The sequence below is a fragment of the Pinus tabuliformis genome, chromosome Q, assembly GCF_031772625.1.
Source record: "Pinus tabuliformis cultivar Carrire ecotype Pingquan chromosome Q, CPIR1, whole genome shotgun sequence".
In the NCBI taxonomy this organism is placed as follows: domain Eukaryota; kingdom Viridiplantae; phylum Streptophyta; class Pinopsida; order Pinales; family Pinaceae; genus Pinus; species Pinus tabuliformis.
The window spans coordinates 17,342,074-17,361,074 of NC_142296.1; the positions used below are offsets into that span (position 1 = coordinate 17,342,074).

Below are 19,001 nucleotides of genomic sequence, written 5' to 3' on the forward strand. Positions count from 1 at the left end.
ACTCTGTTGATGATTGGTTAGTGCAGGATGTAGTGGAGGGGGAGGGAGGAGGAGGAGGAGGAGATGGAGCAACAGGAGGAGGAGGTGAGTCAGGTGACACCACCTGCCAGGCTACCCCTGCCACCAATAGAGGACGTGGTCTACCTCCTATAGCTCCTACTCCTAGTTCTTCAACTTCTAGAGCACAACAGACTCCACTGCCAACTCCACTAGCACCAGCATCTACATCTAGAGGGAAAGGGAAAGCTATGGCATTTTCTCGCAAGAGGGGCAGAGGAAATCAATAGTATTAGACTTTAGTTATTTTGTTCATTTCATTGTATATGACATTATGACTCATGAGATACATTATTATATTTTTTGTTGATATTTTGAGGCTGAGTTGGGACTCAGGAGTCAGGACTTACTATTCAGGACATGATTCATTGTTATGTGTGATTTTAGCACTAGAAATGATATTAAACATCTTATATATTAGTTCTTTTATCATATTTATGTGTCAATGTATTTATTTTATGTTGTAGATGGTTTAGATATTAAAAAAATTGAAAAAAAAATGAATATTTTTGTACCAAACGATTTTTTCCCAATTATTACTGATTTTTTCCTGATTATTACGATTTTTTCCGATTTTTTCCCCGCGCCGAATTAATCCCGATAATGATTAGTGCAACATCAATGCAAGCAAATTACCAAGTATATTTATAATCATTCTTGGGTGTTGAACCTTATGAGGGAATTCACACAGGGTGAGCTTAGTCGCCCAACTGTCACACGGTTTTCTACAAACTTTCTTTCCCTCCAAAGCCTTTTGTATGAGTACCAAGCTTTGAGAAGAATGTTTTGTAGCCAGCAATGGGTATTTTGGAAAGATAGCACAAAACTAGAAGCATTTTCTGTGAAAGCATCTGTCTTTGGTGATAATTTGTGGAACAAAGTCACTGAGATTGTCAGCTTCACTGAGCCCCTTGTGAAAGTCTTGAAATTGATGGATGGAGAGAAACCTGCAATGGGATATATTTATGAGGGCATGGATAGGGCCAAAGAGGCCATCAAGACTTTCTATAAGGGAAATGAATCTAAATATCTCCCTATATGGAAAATTATTGATTCTAGGTGGGACAGGCAACTACATTCACCATTGCATGCAGCAAGAGCATATCTCAATCTGAGGGGTCTAGCATTCAAAGAGATCCTGAGGTGATGAGAGGTGTCATGATATGCATTGAGAAGATGTTCCTAGATCAAGATATTCATGACAAAATCAACATACAACGAGATATGTACAAGGAAGCATCTGGCATGTTTGGATTAAGCTCAAGCCAATGTCTCAAGGACAAGAAAATGCCTTGTAAGTGCAAATTGTTAGAACTTAGCTTGTAATTTTGCTAGTTCTCTTTTATATGTTTGCCATTGCAAATTGGTAATCTTTGTTGTTATTTTTTTACAGCTCATTGGCGGATAGATTGTGGCACTGAGGCATCACAATTACAAGAATTCGCCATCAGAGTTCTGGTTTTCATCTACTACAACCTTCGAATGCTCACAAAACAAGTGCAACCAAAGGATATAGATCCAATTTTATTGGATACTATTGATTTAGAGTCTAATTAGGTTGTGGAGGAGGAGGCCCCTGATTTGAGTTGGCTTGATGAAGAGATTGAGGATCTCTCTACTTTGTCATCTCAAATGAAGACTCCAAAGATACCTGCCTCATAGTTGCTTCAACCTTCCGATGTTACCACTAGCTCCATGAGGGTTTATTGTAGGCGTGGTCGTCCATGCATGATAAGACTCAAGATTGTTATGAGACAATCATTTATCATTTATGACATTTGTATTTGAATTTTGAACTTGCTGACATTTTTTATTTTAATTATGGAATCATGAGTCCCTTTTTTATTCAATGTCTAAATGTTTTGCTTACAAAAATCGAATATGTTATGTTGTACTTTTGTAGATATGAGATGATATTATGAATTATTGCATATATTGTGGTTTTTATAACTTATAAGGATTGCAATTGTCATTAGTTTCTTTTTTGTGCTTAAAATTTACTATATTTTAAGTTTTTTTTGTATTTTGAGTCTTGACGAGTCCTATATGAGTCCTATAAGGGTCATTCCCGAATCTTATACAAGTCAATGAGTCAATTATGTGACGAGTCCTATACGAATACGAGTCGTGCAACATTGGTCAAAATAGTCCCAAAGAGAAATTCAATGTTGGTCAAAACAGAAGTGCCTCTCTCTCCTTTGTACATGTGAACTCGGACTTGCAATTTCAAAGATAATCGAACCAATCAAGAGAAGATATGAATGTGTAATGATGCCCCCAAGTGATGTGACATGTGGTATATTTATATGTGGTTGATGAGGTCGAATTTCCTTGGCCAAACAACTTGTACTTTTTGTGATGATGTGGTTCCACAAAAAATTAATATTTTCCCATGTGCAAAATAGATTCTTCCAAGGTCTAGCAGTGTCTCCAGGGGTTGAGGAGGGCTTTCCAAACTTCAACAAACTTTTTGCTCATTGCTCCACTTTGGATATTCTTTAGCTCATTAGAAATTGAATTTGTAGACTGTTCTAGATGCCCTTATTTAGGCACCAGAATTTTAAAAGCATGTCGGAAGATCCCAAAAAATGTACCAAACATTTAAAGCCTAAAAAATGTTAAATTTGTCAGTTTCTAGATCATTTTTGAGATGATCTTAGACAGCCTCCCAGATCACCAATTATATTTCTTGTTCATTTCCTCTTTGCATACAAAATGAAACAGTATTATTTGCCAGAGAATTACATGAAACATAGATGCATATACCACCATATAGATGTTGAATTTTCTAAGTCTATCCATTAAAAAATAGATTTGTATTCTACTGGTTTATTTCTTCTACTTGTAAACTATGAACAAGTTATTTAAAACATTTAAATACCGAAATAAACACAATACAGTCACAACATCTATAGATCATCAGCTGAAAGAAAACAAACACACAAGTGACACCATTATTTTTCGATAAATGTCGTCGGAAAAACCCAATGTGGGAAAACCGGTGCAACTATTCAGAGGGTTTATTATTATGCAGTATTTCATTGAGTACAACTAGGTGCCTATCTGGTTCACCCGACAGAGAAAAATACACGGTAGCAATACCTCTATGTTCGAAAACAAGTATTTAGAAAACCTGTCCCACGAAACCCTCTCTGGCGACTCTGAAGCTCAGTGCTGGCCCTTCTGGCCTCTACGTTAGCCCCAGGACCCTCTGCGTCAGCGCTCTAAGGCACTGTGCAGCCTCTAGGACCCTTCGCGTCACTCTAGCAGCCTCTGTGTGGATGACGCAGTCCCTCTGCGTTGTCTCTGCTAAGCTCTGCGTGGCCTAAACTAGTTGTTGCTCTTGCTCTCCCTACTTCTGTGCTGGTCTCTCAATACTATCTCTGCCTCTCTGTCTAGTACTCACTGCCCCTCACTGCTGATCACTGATTCACTTTTTCCTAGCAACCCCACTCTATCAAAATGAATCACTAATCACTCTGGTGTATCTTCCAACTGACCCTCAAGCCTCTTCTTATACTTTTCTCGTTGGTCCTTCAACGGCCGAGATTAAATCTCTAATCAACAGCTAAGATTAGATTTGGCTTGATCCATGACTTTTGGAACCTTCTAACCCAGTTTTATATTAATACCCATTAATATTTTATTTTTCCTAAAGTTTAGACTTAAGAACTCCATTAAAAATATTAATTATTTTAATATCTCCCAAACTGGGTACAATCTGTTCATACGATTTCTAGGTCTTGGAGATCTCATGTGATTTAGCCTCTCCACCAATTTTCATGGCTAGAGCACATCCGATGCTACCCCAAATCAACAATAGATATAAGACTGCTGAACTTTTGGAAGAAAGTTGATTCAGCAAGATTGGTCGGGAACTGGAGATATATTCCAAGCACTACCCCAGGCATAACCATCTCCAAGGTGTTGATGATCTAAATAAGGACACAATTATTGCCTCTTGCCTAAAACTTGAAACAATCAAGAACATGAAACCGTAAAAAAGTGGTACGCTTCTTTTTGCAGAAATGAATAACCTTTTTTTATGATTCTTTGAGAAAGAAACTAAGATATTTTCCACATCATACATATAAATACATGGTTGGGAAGTGGAGATATACTCCTAGCACTACCCTAGGCATAACCATCTCCACGATGATGATGAAATAATTAAAGAAACAATTATTGTCTACGGGCTAAAAGTTAACAACAACCAGGAATATGAAACCATATAAAGAGGTCAGCTTCTTTCAAAATGAACAGCTTCATGCTAATTCTTTGAGAAATAAAACTTATTTTTCACATCATACATAAGTTAGAGGAAGATATAAAATCGTATGATTTGTGTAACGACCCATCTATAAATATAAAGAACGCAAGAATAATAGCGGGCATACGATACATACATATGATAGCTACATATGCATGTGTCGCATACACCGCACTAGTATTATATACTAAATTAACTATAAATGATAAATACCATGACACTTCTTTGAATAAAGGTTCTACTCATTCATCAATATTGCTTAATGTATGGATAAATCTTAAAAGAGGACTATATAAATTATATATATTCCAGATTATTGATAAAAAATTATATTAATAGATTAATAAAATATATATAAGAAATTAATTAAAAGGAGCTCTAAGTATAAAGTTATAATGTTATATTAAAAAATACATATAACAAAACATTGTGATATATTAAACCATAATGTTTATAATGTTTAAATGTGATATATATTAAATCATAATGGAATATTTACGATATAATATTTATATTAAAAGAATATTTTAATAAAAATAGAATATGATTTCAAAACATAAATCATATACATCCATGACCTTTAAAAGAGATAAGGGGGCTGATACGTGACAGGGAGCGTGTCACCAGCGAACAGAGCGGTGGGCTGCAGATGGAAGAGCGGCCACTACCAAACAACAGAATAAAACCACGGGACATGGATTTAGGGGAAAAGAAAAAAACAGAGGGAAGAACTGTGAAGGAGGAGGAAATCATCCACAGGAAGAGCTTGAGTGTTCTGAGGTTCTAGGCACGGGGGAACAGTCGGCTTCTATTAAGAAGCTTACTGGATTGAGCAGCCAAGTCCTGCTCCGTTTGGCTGGGTGGACTCGGTCGTTTGGTAACTGTAGCAGCGCAGCCGGAGGCATCTTCAACCGCAAGGGCACAGGTAGGTACCTCAGCAGTTTTGTTAATCGATTTTGTCAGATTTCAGGAAATTGTTTACAGGTTCATGATATAAATCCCTTACTGTTTTTCTTGCATCTGTTTTCGGTTCTTACAATTTGCAAATTGTAATGAACATCAAACATGACAAAGATTGCAATTTTTGAAGATACAGATGTTGGATGGTGAACTATTAAAATGTAAGAGTTTTTTTCCCTTTTTTTTCTTCAGTAATGATCCAATGACTAAGCAAGGGCCGAGACGTCCCGTATTGATCATCGCCGGAGTGAAACTCCCTGGGGCTTGCAACTCCTTGAGCCTAATAAACACAAGGTAAGCATGTCATTTCGGGGAATCAAACACGGGTGGTGAGGGAGTTAACAGTCCACCTCAACCACTCGGTCTACCCTTGAAATTAAAATGTAAGACTTTTAATGTTGAAAATACCTTGGGACAATGGAGTATGCAGGTTTAGTAACAATCAAATCTGTGGTATTCTAATAACACATTCCATTTGCACAATACGTGGATCTAAATATTTTGCTTTGATAACTTTAAGAGCATAAACCCCATTTGAATTGAAATATATGCACACATAAATTCTTATGACTAGTAACCCATGAGGTGTAGACCAGTTGGTTCGTGTGGGGTTTAGTCTCCATCAAGTCACTGGTTCAAATCTCATGGGGAGGGGTTGAAGGTGGGAGCCACCTGTGGGGGATAAAAACTGTCTCACAGGGCATCTAGGTGAGCTTCGCACAATCATGGGGGAAGCATCCCACAGGTGGCAAATTGTTCTTCCATAAAAATAATAATTAAACAAAATATACATCTTATGACTAGCAAGGATATTTAACCTGCATTTTATATCCATACCCATATATGTTGAGCAGTGATGAAGTTAACTTGAAATAACTCATCATTAAATAAGGAACAAAGCTTACCCAAGACCAGATAAATGACGCCATTTCAAAAGCATTCTGCAACATTCAAATCTAGAAATTAAATAAAATAGTTAAGGCCAAATATAGTAGTTGTTTCAGTCTGCACTGTAGCTTTCAATTTGAAATTAACACTGATCAGAAAATTTGACTACCTGAAATGAAATAAAATGAATAAACCACAACAGGAGTTGAGGTTTATCAAACCAGAAAAGTGCATCATGAGGTTTTAATTGAGTCCCTGCAACTGGATCCACGGCATTCTCCATGGCCAGTCTTGCCATCACATGTTGTAGTTTCGTGCCAAGTAACAATATTAACTTTCATAAGGACAGGGCATCAAACAAAGGGCAGATTAGAATAAACCACGAAGTCAATTAACATTGATTTATTAACTAGGATAACTAGAAATAAATAAAAATAGAATTAGAATAAACAAAGAGTGTAATCAGACAGATCACTTAACAGTGCCCAATAAAGATAACTAAAAAGAAGATGAAATAGCTTCAATGGATTAAACTAAAAAGCGTTACTTACAATTGCAGGGATCCATGATATCCAGAAGTAAAAGTTCAGCCCTGATTCAAAAATTAATAAGTATCAGCTGAACCTTAGAAAGTTAAATCTTACGAAGTTATACTACAGAATATATCTCTGTTTGAGGATCACAAAAAGATAGTCCTTGAATATCGAAAAAACATGATGCAATTAAAGGAATTGAAAAAAGTTACCATGCAAATTGAAGAACATGCATATTATCGCATAACCCCATAGCTCCCAGCTGCCAAATATCAACATTTTATGTCTTAGGTAACTTCATTTCATTTTGATCAGCAGTGCCAATGGATATATATCAACTTTTTCTATTATAAATGCTTAGAGAAATCACAATGGAAACAAATTGAATGCATTCATCAATTCCATAGGTGACATTTTTGCAGCAAGAGAAGCAAAGTGCTCTATAGCCGGGGGTGGGGGAGATCTCCATGTCACTTGTGTGTGAGGGACGTTAAAAAAATTAAATGAAAAGAAAAAGAATGATCATCTAATTTTTATTTTAACTATGACATGTCAAAAAAGTGGCCATATTATTTATCTTACTATTATAAGCTAGTATAGATCCATCTTAACCTGAAACCCATTAAGTGTTGACAGGGATGAAAAAGGTTGAGGTGCAATCCTCAATATTTATTAATAGTACATAATCATGTGATAAAGATCGGGGTTTGCATGTCGACCTCTTTTTGTTGCCCTTGATGCTTAATTATCCGAGGATGAGTAGCAATTATTGAGAGCACTAAGAAGAGTGCTTTGCTCGAGAGAGAGCAAAGGAAGAAACTAGCTATGGCAGGAACTAGTGATCAAGGTTACTTGGGAGCAGGAGTAGGAGTGCGGAGCGACATTTTCAAAAGCTCCCGGCTTGGGAGCGAATCGGGAGCGAATTTTTATATGATATATATTTGTATATATTTTGATGCATATATGTCAACAAAAGCATGTACAATGATGAATTAGATATAAAAAGCATAAAAACATAGATTGAACCATATCAAATCAATCATCTAGAAGTTATAATCTTCATCAACCATGTCCACAAGTTAGTCACATACAACATATCAAGTCTCATGATTCATCAATATTAGAGTGCAGTAATGACTTCAACCTCCAAATAGAATGCTTGTCATCATGGAAGGAGAAGACACTATAGAAAGTTAGAAACTGCTTTTACACCATAAGGTTTTTGCTTTTAACATGGTCTTGTAATCAGAGTATATGCGTAATGAATGGAAGGAAAACAAATGGTTTATGAAAGATGAAATGCATGGAATGAGAAGTGGTGAATCATTAAGTTTCTTGAACCTTCTAATGAATTAGAGAATCTTAAGCCAAATTTACCTCAAGTTTTACCTTTGTTATTGATGTGCTCGATGCTGCAAGATGAAATGGAGGATGGACTAGATGGAGCTAATGGGACTGATAATATGTTCTGCTGAAGAAGAGCTCCAATGGAAGCTGATTTGAATCTGCTGAAGGAAGATGAAGGATGAACTAAAAGTCCCCTTCTCCCCCATGCCTGAGGAGTTGTATGTCCCCAAACAACTGATAAAAGGTGCTGCTGCTGCAAATGAAAATGTAATGCTGATACAAAAATCCAAACTGCTGCAAATCTGTGTTTAGATTACCAAACCATATAGTCTTCAACCGCTACACATCTGTGCGCAATCTTCCATATGTGAATAAATGGTGTCGATGTTGAACATAAGCAAGAATCATTGGATTACCGACCATTGAGGAGATCGTTAACCAATGCGAGATATCCCACCTTTGATGTCAATGGGAATCAAGGCACTAGATACATTCTACTAGCCATGAATGGATTTGTCAAAGTCGAATGGACTGCAAAATTCATCCACCAAGAAACATTGATGTATTTCCTTAGTAGATGACAAGGATACCTACCATTAAGGCATGCAGGCTCCCAGGTACCTTATCTAACCCTAACCTTGATCCCAGATAATGTGTTGATGTCGATGGGACAAGGCTTGTTGGCAGGTGGGCCTTAAGGAATCCCACATCAACCAACTCGAGTACAAACATAATGACTTGAAAGATACATGATTTGAAGAACTCATACAAATTTACAAACTTTATTGGGAACCTTGCCTGCCAGTTACCTAGTTTTCAAGCAAAGTCCCTATCCAGTTGTGCCAGACAAGCTGGTTTTCACAAAAGGACTTATTTTTCTCTTTACTATTTTCATTTATTTATTTACAATACTAACTTTCCTACTATATTGGAGAAAAGATGTCCTCCTTCAAGTGAAAGAGAACTTCCAATGAAGCCATGTGCGGATCAAGTACAAAGATATATTCATGCTCAGATTTAACATATAAAATTTAGAATATACATGAGCATGAAAAATCAGCAGCTTTGAAAGATGTGATACAAAGATTACTTGAAGATGAGAGTGGTACTTTGACTGGATTGTGATCTGGAACCAATGCTCGATGCAATCCTGATGGTATTGGCCCATTTCTTCATTTGGACCACTCTGAAAGTCCTCCTCGGTCATGCCAAGCAAACTTGGATAATTGGTCTCAGGAATGCATACAAGGCTTGCTGTTGGGCATGGTGAAAGTTCCTCGATCTCAGGTTCAACAAGATGCTCCCCATTGGATTTCGTACATGATTTCTCGATCTCCTTGGTAGATAGGCATGAGGAATCAAGGGAGACTTTCAAATCCTTTTCTAGTTGTGGAGAAATAGATAATTCCCTGAATGCAATCAAGACGAACTCTTCCTGAGAAGCGGATACCCCAGCTACTACTAAGATTTGAGAAAGTGCTTCGAGGGACATTCTTCAAGCTTCTCAATCATTCTTGAATTTCTCCTACTGGTTGATGATTCCTGTCTGGCCAACATGGATTAGTACAAAGGGGTTCTTACAACACCCCAAAAATGTTTTATCTTGAAAGAGCTTGAATTTTTAATCTAAATGAATTAAAAACTGTTAATTCCAATAAAACTTACCAAACTTGAAATCCTCGCTTACTTGGACAACCAGACTTTGGAGTGACCCCAAACCAAAGAGGATGCGTGGCTCTTCACTCACATCTTACTGTCATCTCTGCCCTCTAGTTGCCCTGTAACTAAGATCACACCAAAAACTTGTGAAAGAAACTATGCTCTAATCCTTTTTGCACCTCCCCAGCAACGACGCCAAAATGTTGGGGAAATTATATGTGTTATAATTCCAACATTAAATTATCAATCCGGGACTCATAAGCTTCGAGGCACAAGCGTAGGTAACACAGGATCAGAGCATCTAACCTAAATTAGAGTACGAAATCAATTTACTGTTTTACTGCTATAAAAGAACACCAATCACTGCTATAAAAGAACTTTTGATCACTACTTACAAATGAACACCACTCACTTGCTGTAAAAGAAATTCTTAAAAGAACACACCATACACTTGCTCAAAAAGAACACCTATGATAGCAATTCTAACTTGAAAGATCCTATTAAAAGAAACTCATTGCAACTTAATCTATGAAAAACCTTCAATTCAAGACTCCTAATCTAAATGAAATAAATCATTCGAAAGAAAGCTCACTCTTCATAATCAGGAAACTCATAATCGAAACTCAAAAGTAAATGAAAGCCAAATCAATCTGCATTAAACTGATATCTCTACTTGCGCAATCGAATTCACACTCGGACTTGCTCTTACAAAGAAATGATTATGCTATGAAAAACAAGAAAGCTTCTAATTGAAAAGAGATCTAATTGCTAAGCTAAATCCTGGGTGATGAAACAAATCGACAAGTATTTAATTCTGCAAATGCTCAAAAGAAACTAAGTAACGCAAACCTTAAATCAATATTCCATACTGACTGTATTAACATACTCAAATTCAAAGGACCGAAAATTGTTCTAAACTAAAACTCAGAAAATCATTTCACAAAAAGCATTAACTATTATAAACTCACTCTATTCCAATCAAACTCAGAAAACCATTTTACAATAAGCGTGAAACTTCAATCCAATTCAATCCTACTCTAATCATGTTAAGTTCGGAACCAATAGATTCAATTATAACCAATATGTGTTTTGTTGTTCCTGAGCATTTCTCACATTGACATAACGCTACAGAATTTAACATTGAATGGAAAATGAACATAGCATGGAATCAATTTCATTTCAAGACTTAGGATATAGTAATTAGTCCCTGTATATTTCCAAATTAAAAGTATTCTTTAAACATTCTGCGCCATGCAATCGTATCAAAGGAACCATGCACATATTGAGAATCATCACTCAGTGAAATCCTTGTTGGTCTCACTAATTGAGAAACAAAATCTATCACATTTAGTTCAGATCTATGAAACAGAGTAGAGATTTTGAGTACAAAATAAAGATAGCAATTTTGAAATCCAAGCAATAACTTTCCTAAACAATATTTACACTACTGAATGATGATCAAACATAATTCCTATGATCTATATTAGTTGTAGCTTGTCTCCAGGCGGTGGTGGGCCCTTGCCACTCCTGAAGCAAGTTTAAGTTAAATCAATGCTTAAAAATTGAGCAAAACCATAGCACTTACAGAGAATTCATGGCATAGTCAAACTGTATTAAGGTTCAGAACATAAATTCACTTACATACATTCCTTCAGTTCTTTCAAGGTAAAAGCTTAATCACATCAATCCTTTGGTCTCTCGTTCATCTCCTTTCTTTCATTTTTGTTTTAAGATACCAAACACATCGGGCCTTAAAGTGCAACTGATAGAAGCTAAACTTAACTAATTAACCATACAAAGTAAACAGTTCAAACATCAAAACTATTATAACTTGCATGATATCTTTTGTGAATAATTTCCAGGTGGATGTCAGATTAACTGAGTTGGGTCCTGTTGTGTGTAACAAACCATTTCCTTTTTTAGCACAAGAGGTTTATCCAAATCGTGGTTGTGGCTGAAAATAGACAAACCACGAATTTGGCCCCAATTTTGTACTTAAGATTGTGTTGGAATATTCCCCTAACCATAACTCCTTCATGGTAATGAATTTTTCCAAACCGTTTCTGGGTTACATGAATGAGGGTACTCTGAACAAAACCCATGTGTCGGAATCTTAATATTCTTCTCCATTTGCTCACAAATTTGATATTTTCACCTATAGGAATTTATTCCGTACTCAACCTGTAGCAACTAGTTTAATTGGCTTGTGAAGAATTTTGGCAATGGAACCCTACAACAAATGAACTTAGCAAAAAACCGTCATTAGTAAATCATGACTAAATCATCTCTAATCATAGAAAAGCTAAGAAAACTAATGATAATCAACCACGAGGCATAGGATATGTATTGGTGGCAAGTTGTGGAATTACGGTATGAAATGAGTTAAAAATGTCGAAATTTAGGTTATGAAATAGTGGTACTATGTGATGGAAAAATAAGCATATACGAGGCTCAACAAGGCAGATAAAGAAGGGTGGAAAAATCAATGCCAAGGAACCTCATGTGCCATGATTTCTCCCTCATATACATTATATACCCAAGAGTGAGCTTTCCTTTTACTAGCTACCCTTGTACCCCAACATGTGGCCCGGGGCTGCCCCTTTTCATATACTACTCCATCCATCTCTTTATCACATGCCACCACCTTTCAAAGGATGTACCTTGGACATATTATCCCCTTTAGAAGTAGAAACCACCTAATGGGACACTTGGTTAGGCCCATTTGGAGCTTGGAGACATTAGCAGATGCCAAAGCCCATTATGGAAGGGCATGCCATTATGAAGTCCCCACCTATTGTCCATGGGTTGTAAGCTCTCTTGCTCGATTTCCTTGATGACTTGTTGTATTGGAAGGCTAGGGGACACATTGGATCTTATGCAGGATTGCAGGTGGTCTCCATCTTGGGTTTGGTCTCCCTATATGGAGTCCTAACCCTCCAGAGGGCTACATTGGCACATATAGGGTGTGTGTTAAGAGTCGTGGGCCTGTACAACAGTAGACAGCACTACATGGATCACCAAAGATGATCAGCAATTGCTCAAGATTCACCTATTGGACGAGGAAGATGCACCTGGTTCACCTTTGCCCAGTCAACCCCACAGTTGTACCATGCACTTGGTATATGACCTAGGACGTGTATGTGTTGATTTGGGGTAGCATTGGATGTGCTCTAGCCATGAAAAATGGTGCAAAGACTAAAGCACATGAGATCTCCAAGACCTAGCAATGGTTTGGGCAAATTCTAACTAGTTTGGGAGATATTAAAATAATTAATATTTTTAAAGGAGTTCCCAAGTCTAAACATAGGAAAAATAAAATATTAATGCGTATTAATATAAAACTGGGTTAGAAGGTTCCAAAAGTCATGGATCAAGCCCAATCTAATCTTAGCCGTTGATTAGAGATTTAATCTCGGCTGTTGAAGGACTAACGAGAACAGTATAAGAGGAGGCTTGAAGGTGAGTTGGAGAACACACCAGAGTGATCAGTCATTCATTTTGTTAGAGCGGGGTTGCTAAGCAAAGTTGAATCAGTGATCAACAGCGAGGGGCAATGAGTACTGGGCAGAGAGGCAGAGATAGTACTAAGAGACCAGCGCAGAAGCAAAGAGAGCGAGAGCAACAACTAGTTCAGATCACACAGAGCCTAGCAGAGACAGCGTAGACGCCAAAGGGATTGCGTCATCCACGCAGAGGCTACTGGAGTGACACAGAGGGTCCCAAAGGCTGCACAGTGCCCCAGAGGGCTGACGCAGAGGGTCCTGGGGCTAATGCAGGTCAGCAGGAGGCTGACGCAGAGGCCAGAAGGGCTAGCTTTGAGCTTCAGTTGTGCCGGAGAGGGTTTCGTGGGACAGCTTTTATGAATACCTGTTTTCGAATATAAAGGTATTGTTGCTGTGTATTTTTCTCTGTCGGGTGAGTCGTTTAGGCACCCAATTGTACTCAAGGAAATACTGCATAATAATAAACCCTCTGAATAGCTGCACCGATTTTCCCGCATTGGGTTTTTCCGGGGACATTTGTCCAAAAATAACGGTGTCACTTGTGTGCTTGTTTTCTTTCAGTTGATGATCTGTAGATGTTGTGACTGTATTGTGTTTATTTCAGTATTTAAATGTTTTAAATAACTTGTTCAGAATTTACAAGTAGAAGAAATAAACCAGCAGAATACAGATTAATTTTCTAACGAATAGGCTTAGAAAATTCAACAGTATGTTGATGTCGCATCGCTTACACCATCATCTGAGCCCTTACAGATGGTCGACAGGCATCTTCGACTTACTTGGAGACCCATGAGGTCACTTGTGTGCCCTCACAGCCATTGGGAGCACCACAAGTTTATTATGTGGAGAACAAGGGGCCAACCCCTTATCCATTACTTTTGGAAGTTTAATTCATCATTTTGGCACCTATGGACTTCATCAGGCCTCTTAGAGAGCCCAACGACATGCATTATTCATTTTTCGACCTCTTGAGAGGCTTGTTATTTTGTTTATGAGTTTGGTGGACTTGCCACCAAAAGATGGTTATTTGTACATTATTTTAGTTGATGGTCTAATGTAGGCTCAAATTAGGTAATTCAAACTCCTAATGAGTGTATAAATAGGAGAGACATGAATTCATTTTGTATCATCACTTGGATTGCATCATTATCTCTTGAGAATTTCGCACTTCTTTCTTAGAGGACAAATTGGAGCATGGATGAATTTTGATGTTTGGATTGGATTTTCTTATCTTGGAGCTTCTTTATTGGCAAATGTATTGATGGTTGGATATATTCTCTTACATGTAAGTATGATATTGATGCTATTTTCTTTTACTTTGTCACATATATTGATCATGGGATTTTCGTTATTTTAGGGCTAATTGTTGCATGCATTTACTGCGTCATTGTAGAATTATGTTTCTATATAGCATATCTCTAATAATGGGCCATGTTTGTTGAATGAATTTTCCTAGAGATCGAACACATCTTGATAACCCATCTTCATTTGCAAGCGAAGTATAAATGCTTTAGGTTCACTTTCTTTTTTGCCCTAACAATTAGACGAAGTTGCCCTTAGAGCCTCCTAGAGCTAGAAAAGAGATCCTTCTTCATAATTCTTCCCGACTCCATATCCCCAAAAGGAATTAGGCACTAATCCACCATAAGGTGATCACCTTAAAACCTTTTTCTTCACCTTTTCCCCCTCTTTTCTAAGTCTAGCCACGTTGGGCCACCTAGGGCGTCACTTTCCCAACAAAGTAGCCATAGAAAAAGTTCGATCTCCTAGCCTCTATTGTGTTAGTGTGTCCTCAAGGTCTCCTCCAAATTTGAAGAAATTCCAACAGTGGAATTGTGAGATACCCCAAGCCCTAGCTCTGAGATCAAACTTTGCCCTGGTGTTCCCTAGGCTAGTACCTCATAGGATCAATTTGACACCTCTAAGTGAAAACTCTTGTTTTGATCCTTTCCCCTTCCTTGTCTAGGTTAAGATCATCATTGGTTGCTAAAATCCCTCCCCTTAACCTAGGTTTGGTCCACTTGGTCCCGTGTGGTCCCATACCTTTGAAAGGTTAATTCTTCAAGAACCACTTGGAAAACCAAGTTCAATAAGGATTTTAGGGATTGGGAAACTCCTTTACAAGGCATATTCCTTAAACCTAACCCTTGAATCCTCACCTCCTTCTCCTAGAAAGCTTAGTACCTTGCTTGAAGAGCAAGCAAGCTCCATTCTTAACCTCCTTCTAGGAAAAGGGTCATTAAGGTCACTTCACATCCATTTGTTGGTTCATCCTTCATAAGTGACTTTCCATATACCGGGTCTCCTCCCATCGGTGAAAGTCCGTAAAGAGTAGGGAGTCTTAGCTGAGGTGACAACGGGCTAAGTCTCCATCGTTGCCCTTGATCTAGTAGTTGTCGCTTTAGGAGTCCCTTCTAGGCCCCCCTGCTAGTTTGATCGGTAACAATGTCCTCATTGGGATCATTGCATTCTTAAAGAAAAATAGTCCTTTGATCCTATTCTCTTCCCTAATTAGGTCAAGCCCCTCCTTGATTGATCAACTCCATACCCTTGACCTAGATTGGGTCCACTTTGCTTCTTTGTGGTCCCACAAATCTACAACTCGAATCCCATAAGGATTACCTAGAAGCCATTTCTTCATTAAGATCCTTAGAGTCTAGGAAACCCCTTGTCAAGGCATATCCCCTAAACCTAGACTCAAGTATCCCCTTAGCCCTTCCAAGAGAGCCTATCACTTTGCTTCTTAAGCAAGTAAGCCATATAATTGAGTCTCTCTTGTGAATCGTCCCTAGGAATCACCTTTCATCCACTCATTGATATATTCATCCTTGTGATTACTTTAATACCAAGACTCCTCCCATCGGTGAAAGTCTGTAAAAATCAGGGAGCCTTAGCTGAGGTGAGAGTGGGCTATCGCTTCGTTGTTGCCCCTTGACCTGTAGCCACCCAATAGGATTCCCTCCTAGGACCCCTACTAGTTTGAGCAATAAGAGGGCCCTTCTCTAGCCTTGTTCCTTATATCACCAGAATGAAATCACTTCTTCCCAATCATGCTTTGGAAATAATGAGCACATAGTGGTTTCCCCTTTTCAATGCAATCATCACATTGAGCAACCTATTTGTTGTGTCCCTCCATTTCAACGGTCCCTTTTTTGCTTCACAACATGACCTTAAGGCAACCATGAAGCACAAAATCCCTAGAAGGGAACCTGATAGGGAGTTCATGAGCTCAATTATCCAATCATCCAATCTATGTTTATAGGAAAGGATCTGACTCTGCAAATTGGTGCTTTTCCCTTCATCCATTACCCATTTCTATGATGTATGGATCTCATATTTTCCTGCCCCCCACCCTTATGATCTTCAATATGATTGTTCCTATCTTTGCTCTTGGATTTATCACATGAGTAATCGTAAGGGCAAGTGTCCTTATATTTATATAATCATATGTTGGTTGTATTGGTTCTATGATTACACTTAGCACTTCCATGATGTAATATGTATGTTAGAGTAGGATGCATTGCATGTTGATTTTTGCATCATCATCATATCGCGTTCTCATGCTAGAATAGATGCAATTAGATTAAACATCCATTTAGAATAGATTTTATTTTATGTATGGTTTTATTATTATTTGATGAAAACATGGGCGATCAAAGTACACCCAGGATAGATACTTCCAACAATTGTTTGTGATGTGTAGGATAACAAGTTTGTGGTCCCAGAGGATTGTCGACATTCTCATGACATCCCTGTTCGAGTAAACTGTCCGTCTACATTGTTACCCACCATTTTGTCGGTGATATTCCTAGCAGAAAAAATTTCTCCAAGATGGTCCTCAGCTGGCAGCGAGTAGCCCCTTGCAGCCACCAACTAGCTCATTGTGCCATTTCTCCACCGCCTGAGCTAACCATGTGGTCCCTGCCCCATCTGTCATGATCGTCTGTGTAACCCACCATTTTGTGGGTGATATCTCTAGGAGAATTATTTTTCTCCAAGATGGTCCTCAACTGGCAGCCTGTTGCAGCCACCAGCTAGCTCATTGTGCCATTTCTTCGCCACCTGATCCAGCCATGTGATCCCTCACCCATATGCCATCATGAGACGTCGCGAAAGCATGCTGTCACGTGTTCTTCATCTATTATATGTGCAAGTGATAGGTCTATGGTAACCAAGAGATTGTCAAAGTTCTCGTGACCTCTCGTTCGAGTAGCTTCGTCGACTTCTTCGAGAGATCACGTCCCAATTGGAGCTAGATGTTACCCACCATTTTGTGGGCGATATCCCTAGGAGAACTGTTTTTCTCCAAGATGGTCCTCAACCGGCAGTAAGCAACCCCTTGCAGCCACCAGCTAGCTCATTGTGCCATTTCTCTACCACTTGAGGCAGCCATGTGGTCCCTCGCCCATCTGCCATGATCGTATGTTTGACGGTGGGCCTCCCGAACCTAAAGGTATGCCTTGTCATTTTGTAATTGATTATTCTAGTTTGCTTATCATTGACACTTCTAGGCATGAATTAGTGGGGGGGTTCGACAGAAAGAATGGGCTAGGTCTGTGCTCTTGTCCCCCATAACCCTTCTGGATATTCCGTGAAATACCATCCCTAAAGCCAAATGGTCAATAAAAGAGATCCCACGGGAAACCCTGATTGTGGTTGCGTGGTCCTGCTCGCTTATCCGCATATATTACCCCTTTTCCGTTCATTACTTCCCCATTCATCATTTCTCCCACCTCGGTCCACATAGGGCTAGCTCACCGCTTCCTCTTGACCACACCTTGGGTTAGCTCGGAATGATGCACCAGAGGTTGATGCAGCTAAGAAGAAAGATAAAAGCATAATTGACCACATTCAACAGGAAAATGTACCACAAAATGCAAAATATGGTCGGAACAAACACATTTAGCACGTGGGCAAAAGCCAATACACGAGCTCTACCCCATCATCATGATCATTGCCCTGGTTCCTACAGGTTCTATGAACCTCCTTCATCATATAGGAACCCGTGATTGTCCCAACCCCTGGTGGGCAATGAACCGCCCTACCCTAAAATGGGGTATCCACTGCTACATTTCATACATCATGCTCTTACCCCTTGAGCCTCGAGTAGTTAATCAAAGAAAAATCATAAAAAGGCAAAAGGCATATAAATAAGGGTGGAAAAATCAGGGTCGGGGCACCTCATGTACCACGATTGTGTTGGAAATAATACTGAGAGGGGGGGGTGAATCAGTATTAGCAAGTCAATAATATTTCATTTCCATAATCAGATTCATATACGTTGCTTCAGTTAATGGAACTTGCGTGTATACGCAACTGTATTTAAGGCAACTAGCGTATATCCTGCAAACTTATGATTCAGTTAATTTATCATATGTTGATCTTTAATCAATGCATCAGAACCATATAAATAGTAACCAGGTGAAGTAAAACAGAACAGACAATCACACACACATGAACACAAGAGATAAGGTGGAAACCCAATGTGGGTGAAAACCACCTACTGCAATCATCTCTATCTTATTTTTTAATAAGAAACTTCTTTTTACAATTTTTGTACTGGTGCAGTCTTATACTAGTACGCAGGCTTCTACCTACAAAAGGCTACAACCTTCTCTCGTTCTCCAATTTCTCCTGGAAGGGAGCTACAACCCCCTAACTCTTGTACTAGCTGATATGTTTACTAGTATGTAGGTGCCGGCCTACAGAAGGCTACAACCTTCTCTTTTCTTCCAGGGACCACGTTTCATAAATTTTCAGACTGGATCCATCAATAACATCATT

The 19,001-nt window shown here is 38.5% G+C and overlaps 1 protein-coding gene across 3 annotated transcripts in view; it reads right to left on the bottom strand.

The window, feature by feature from the left end:
* MLO4 (Seven transmembrane MLO family protein) overlaps window positions 1-19,001 on the bottom strand; it is a 457,964-nt gene that overhangs the window by 178,875 nt on the left and 260,088 nt on the right. For 2 of the 3 annotated variants that reach the window (XM_089383764.1, XM_089383763.1), the window contains exons 9-12: window positions 6,921-6,970; window positions 6,727-6,767; window positions 6,345-6,509; window positions 6,193-6,228 (exon numbers count right to left, since the gene is read on the bottom strand). In XM_089383764.1, coding sequence (XP_089239890.1) covers window positions 6,193-6,228; window positions 6,345-6,509; window positions 6,727-6,767; window positions 6,921-6,970 — 292 coding nt within the window. The remainder of the gene's footprint in view (window positions 1-6,192; window positions 6,229-6,344; window positions 6,510-6,726; window positions 6,768-6,920; window positions 6,971-19,001) is intronic. The other variant, XM_089383765.1, reaches the window with a different exon arrangement.